Source organism: Dromiciops gliroides, chromosome 1 (assembly GCF_019393635.1).
Source record: "Dromiciops gliroides isolate mDroGli1 chromosome 1, mDroGli1.pri, whole genome shotgun sequence".
In the NCBI taxonomy this organism is placed as follows: Eukaryota; Metazoa; Chordata; class Mammalia; order Microbiotheria; family Microbiotheriidae; genus Dromiciops; species Dromiciops gliroides.
Window position 1 is genome coordinate 587,396,468 of NC_057861.1, and position 6,000 is coordinate 587,402,467.

Here is a 6,000-nt window from a genome sequence, read left to right on the forward strand (position 1 = left end):
GTACTGGCTCATTTTTCTTCACTATTTATGAGACAGGTAAAGGATCTGAACAGCATCCCTTTTCCTGCCTCCAAGTGGGGACACAATAATGTGCGTAAGGTGTCTATCTATCTTTGTCTCTCTTTGTGTCTTTCTTTCTTTATCTCTTTTTTCTTTCCATCTCTGTCAATATCTGTCTTTATCTCTCAATGTCTCCTTTAGTCTCTCAGTTTCTCTTTCTCTGTCTCTGTCTCTCTCTAGACTCTCTCTCTCTCTCTCTCTCTCTCACACACACACACACACACACACACACACACACACACACCCCAAACAAAAAAAACCTAAAACTAGATTTCCTGGCCCCTGATCTACTATTCCTTCCACCCACTCACACTATACTGTTGATTACATGTTCTGAATTCCTTAGGAAGAAAATGCTAAACATCCTTTTTGAGCCTCAGCATCAAAGACTGTGTTTTAATCTCTGAAAGTAGGAAAATGCTAAACAATGGCCCCACATATTCAGTTTTAACTTTGAAGAGTTTATTAGCTAAATTATCCCCTTAAGCAAAATGATAAATGCACATGAAAAATAAACTTGAGAGTTTTGGGGGGATCAGATTTTTTCTAGATTATTGCAGTAAATCAGAAATATAATTCCTAATTGGTAGTTGCTATAATGGAGATGACGGCTTATATTTATAGCTTCTTAATGTTGCAAAGTATTTTGCTATCATATTTTCCTTAAGTCTCATGACAGCCCTTTCAGGTAGGAAGTACAAGTATTCTTCCTATTTTATAAATGAAAAGACAGACTCAGAGAGTGGCTTGCTCAAAATCTTAGATCAAGTAAGTGTCAAAGTAGGTGAGCGTGGATTCAAACCAAAGTCTTTCAACTTTGACTTTTGACTTTTTTCCTCCAACCCAACAGTGCTTCTTGGTAATAGTAAGCTACTTCTTTCTAGTCCAACTTAACATCACTTATTAAAATGCTTATGTTAGCAAGGTTTTGCTTTAGTATTTTTGGTAAGGGCTATGAATAGAATGTAAACTCCCTGAAGGCAGTGCCTTGTAAGTAGTCTGCATTTAATATATTGTGTGGTAAAATTATTAGAATTCGACTGACTCATTTGGAAGGGGCCACACCTGGCCTGCCCCGAAGTTGCATATGTTACTGATGTCAGAAGGAGAAAACCTCTCTCCATAGGCAGTTTCTGAGGGGAGGGAGCTTTAAACCTAGAGGTCCCTCATTATCTCCAGGACCAATATTTAGGCAAGCCACCCAATTAACTCTTCATATATTAAATTTGGCCCCCACAGTTGGTTGGATTGAATTAGCTTACATGTCTTGTCTTCTTTTTTTTTTTTTACTAATAGTCAACTGGTAAATTATAAAAGTTTTTTTTTTTTAAAAGGGATTTTGAAAGGCATAATGGATAGAGAGATAGCCTAAAGGTTCAAGTTCAACACCCACTTCTAACACTGGGCTTTTGGATCTTAGTCATTACTTAATTCCCCTTAGTACCCAAGTCAATTCTCTGGGACTATATAAATTGTACAGAATGTACAGATCTACATTAGTAGAAATAAAAATTCTACCCTCCTCCCTTCAAGATTGTTTGTAAATTTATTTTGTTATCAACATTATCGATATCATAAAACATTGAGCCCTTTTTTACCCAAGGATCCTTAATCTGAGGTCTGTGAACTCTGTGTGTATGTGTATGTGTGTGTGTGTGTGTGTGTGCGCGCGCGCGCACACGCGCGCGTGGCATGTATAAAATTATACTTCAATACAATTGATTTCTTTTGTATTCCTATATATTCATTATTCATGCATTTAAAAACATTATTCTCTCAAAATGACCCTTCTCAAGGAGTCCATAGGCTTCACTAGATTGCAGAAGGGGTCCATGACACAAGCAAAGTTAGGAACCTTTGTTTTACAAGTAATGCTATTCTAGGTCTCCACAGAAACTGAGATAGAAGCAGTCTCTGGTTATTATAGTTTATGTCTAAGCTTGTAGGAAGAACACCTGGGTTGGTGAATTAAGACTTTTTTCCTTTTCTTTTCTTCCAGATGTATTGCTGGCTGCTGTTTCATTCCATTTTGTGTGGATGCCCTTCAGGATGTTGATCACTATTGTCCAAATTGCAAAGCTCTTCTTGGCACCTATAAGCGTTTATAGGACCAAATCAAATGTGATGAATCTGCCTAAAAAGGTTTGATGGCTTTTCAAGTCCTTCGGAAACTTCACCAAGCCCACCACTGGTGATGATCTGCTTTTTGGTGGTCAGATTTTTCCAGTGGTCCATTTAAAGGAGAAAAAACAAACCAACCAAAACCAAATCAAGCCCCCAACAACCTCCAAACCTACGAACATACTACTTGGAGGACTTGAAAGGACATACAGAGACATTCACCTCGAGAACATTGGTTTTAAGTATAGTCTGCCTATGTATGAACCAAAGTCATCCCTGTCTTTGACTGATTGCTGGCTTATTTAAGATTGCATTTGGTGATTATTGATTGGCAGGCCCTTCCTGCCTCCTCTGTTAGCACCTTTGCTGATGGTCTTTACATAGAAGTCATGGGCTGCCTTGGTTTTGAGACTGAACTGGCCAGAAAGAGGCCCAATCAATCCATAGTGCCTACAGTTTGCCCATCCATAGGGCAGAATCTTGGTTTAGAGACCTTAGGAGATGCTAGTCTCAGATACCATTCAATTAGGGACCTTTTATGAGCACAAAAATTCACTTTAACTTTTTTTATTGTTTTTAAGGGGGGGAGGGGAACCTAGTAATTCTTAACACAAGGTGCTTGCTACCAGATACATTTCTATGAGTTCACAAGAGCTTGTGAGAAGTAGAATTTCTTTTCAGTTATAGTTGAGTGGTCAGACCTTTAGCACATGAAGTCTATGGGTCCCTCTGATCCATTAGTTTTCTTAGCAATTGAGTTGGGTTTTTTTTTTTTTAAAGAAACTTACTTTTGGATTGATTTATCTTTGTTAATGACTTCAAAGCAAATGCTCATCAGCCCATCTTGACTAATTCTGTGAATGAATGACATCATTCCTACATATGCCAGTGTGGCATTATCCCTTTTTATTAAAAACAAATACACAAATCAAAAATACTACCTTGCTGCCTTTAATTTGACTCATTGCAGCTCTCTACAACTTTCACAATCATAATTCAAAAAGTTAAAAACTTTCGGCTCCTTGGTTTTGTAAAATGTGTGAAAGCATGGCTTTGATTTGTAGGTCGAGCTTATTTTTGGAACCCTTTTACCAAAAGCCTGCATATTGTAGGAAACCTTGTGAACCTGACCTACTTCAAAGGAATCTAGAATTTACTATTATTTTCACAAATTAAATGAGTTTCAACACATTGTAAGACATGACTGTTAAGACTGTTATCCAGCTGAGAGCCCTTTTGGTTAAGAACTATATTGTGTTCAAAATCAACACACAAACAAGACTCTGGTTTCAAGATTCCCTCATTCAGTATTCAGTGAAAGCAAAGGAAATGTCTGGATAATATCTTTAAAAATCAGCCCTAAAATGTTGGATGAAAGCTATCCATTGGTTAAAAATTGTAATAGTTATATTGATAATTAGGATGGCTTATTCTCTTTTAAGTGTGGGTAAAAGCCCATACTGTTTCCAAAGTAAGGTTGTTGAAAGGTATATAGCTCTCTTGGAGTACTTTGGCTTTTATTTACAGTACTTTGGCCTTTTATTAAGTCTTTAAATTACTTGGTGAACATTTTATAAAAGGCTCCTTGTGGGTTTAGGAAAGGTTTCATATTATGTTGCAGCTGTTGCTTCCAAAAACAAAACCAAACAAAACCAAAACAACAACAAAACCCAACACGAAAAACCCCAATTCTTTATTAGCCAGATGGTGATAGAATATATTTAGTGATAAAGAGTGAAGACTAACCTAATCTCTGACAGTGTACCCTTAAAGTCAGTATAAATGATTATGAGATGCACACACTCAATGAATCAAATTTGGTTATAGCTTATTTGAACCCATATTTTATCTCAATGGCAGCAAAACTCAAACCAGAGCAAGATCTTACATTATAAACAAAATGTAAAGAAAATGGAAGAAAAGCATGATTATGCTTCCAATAAAATATGGTTTATTTGATGATTAACTGGGACCTTTGTTGGTGCCAGGAGGAAGATAGCCTATCTATGAGGTATACCTGTACATTGCTAATCATACATTTGCTTTTACCTAATTAGACAGTCATATGGAAGGGTTCAGGAAATTAAGGAATATCATCTCGATGCAGCTTATGTTGTCATTGAAACATTTATAATTTATGGTTTTAAAAATCACTGCTTACTAATACCAGGTGTGTTTAGAATTCTTCCTTTGTTGTAAAGAACTCAAGATGGTATGTTTCTAGCTGTTTTGTTCAATGTTTCTAGCTGTTTTGTAAAATGGTCTCAGGCTATTGTTGAAATTAATATATGCAAATTCTGTAATGCAGGCACTTTGCATTGTGCATGAAAATGCACTTTGTAGACAGCAAAATGTATAATTACATAATTAAAAAATAAAATTGGGTGCATTTTAGGACATTCCATTATCCTGTGCAAAGTTCATATTTATTAATTTTTCATATGGTTGGAAGTAAGTTAAGTGAGGTAATTTGCAAGCAATGAATTTAATAGTATAAATAGTTTTAAATATGCTTGTACCCTAAAGAAGGATTTTAGTTCATTCCAGGCCAAAAGTACCAGTGTGCCTATGCAAAGCCGCTTAGTTGTAGTATTTTTGATTATTATTACATAGGTATCTATTTGTATCTTGTTCATTTTCCATGGAAAGTATTCCATTTTTACTGTGACCACTCCTATTATATCTTTGCAGTCTATGACATTTGCCAGTGGAAAGTCAATTCCATAGCAACAGGGACCTTTTGAGTTAGCATCCTGAATATACACACTCTTCAGTTTGTTACTGAACTGTTTAGAAAAGCTATTTTCTTGCTCTACTGTAGGTTCTTCTTTCAAGGGGAGCTTGTTACATTGGGGGGTGGGGTGTTAAAATATAGCCACAATTGAGTGGACTGAAATCTCCTTCTTTGTGTGAATATTACAAATGAACCTCAATGTGTGCATATTATTTATAAAGAAGTTTGTCATTCTGAATTCTACTAAAGTTATCTCCTTGTTTGTATGAATAGAGATGTCTAAAAATAGTCACCTCTGGTTGGGTTTTTGTTTTTGGCAGGAAAATGATTAATGAATTGAAAAGTCACTTCCAAGGTTATATATGAAAGAGAAAGAGAATATTACAAAAAAAATTCTCTTGAGTAATGTTTTTAGAGAAAAAGCACTTAAAGCCTTTAGAGAATTTTTTTTGTTTTTGCTTTATTCATTCACCCAACCCTTTTGTGCCCTTAGAAGAAGAAGTTTGCTCATTTCATGTTTTTCTAAAGCTTTTAGAAAAATGGTTCTAATATTTTGTCAAGCCTTTGTCAAGCACTCAATTTGTAGCAGGCATGGCTCAGGACATGCATGAAGCATGTATGGATCTTTTCTCATAGAAGCACAAAGACAGGAATAAAGAGAACACTGCTGGACATCCAGATGTTTGGGCTTGGTGGCCTTGTTAAAGAAATGCATCTTTTCACCATGTAACAGTAACTAACATGATCATGGATCATCTTATTTTTGGAGCTCCTTGTGCTGACATTGAAAATGACCTTTTTCACAAATATGCATTGATCCTGCCTTGCAGAGATCTGTGTTTCTTAAGTACCTGCTTATATTTCCCAGGTGTCCTACTGCCACTAACCACTGTTCTTTTTCCTTTAGGTGGTGATCATAAAATGCTTACAAATAATTTAGGGAGTCCTTGATTTTTCTTTTCCTCTAAGGAATAAAATAAATGAACTTTTATGATTGGAATTTATAGCAAGATTCAATGGTGTCTATAGTATGTAGTCACACTGTTCTTTTATGATTTAATTTGCTGTTTCTGCTTATTCCACTC

The 6,000-nt window shown here is 35.8% G+C and overlaps 1 protein-coding gene across 1 annotated transcript in view; it reads left to right on the forward strand.

The window, feature by feature from the left end:
* LITAF (lipopolysaccharide induced TNF factor) overlaps nucleotides 1-5,158 on the forward strand; it is a 42,177-nt gene extending 37,019 nt beyond the window's left edge. The window contains exon 4 of the mRNA XM_043976876.1: nucleotides 2,060-5,158. Within this exon, the coding sequence (XP_043832811.1) occupies nucleotides 2,060-2,168 (109 nt within the window). The 3' untranslated portion in view covers nucleotides 2,169-5,158. The remainder of the gene's footprint in view (nucleotides 1-2,059) is intronic.
* Nucleotides 5,159-6,000: the final 842 nt, after the last annotated feature.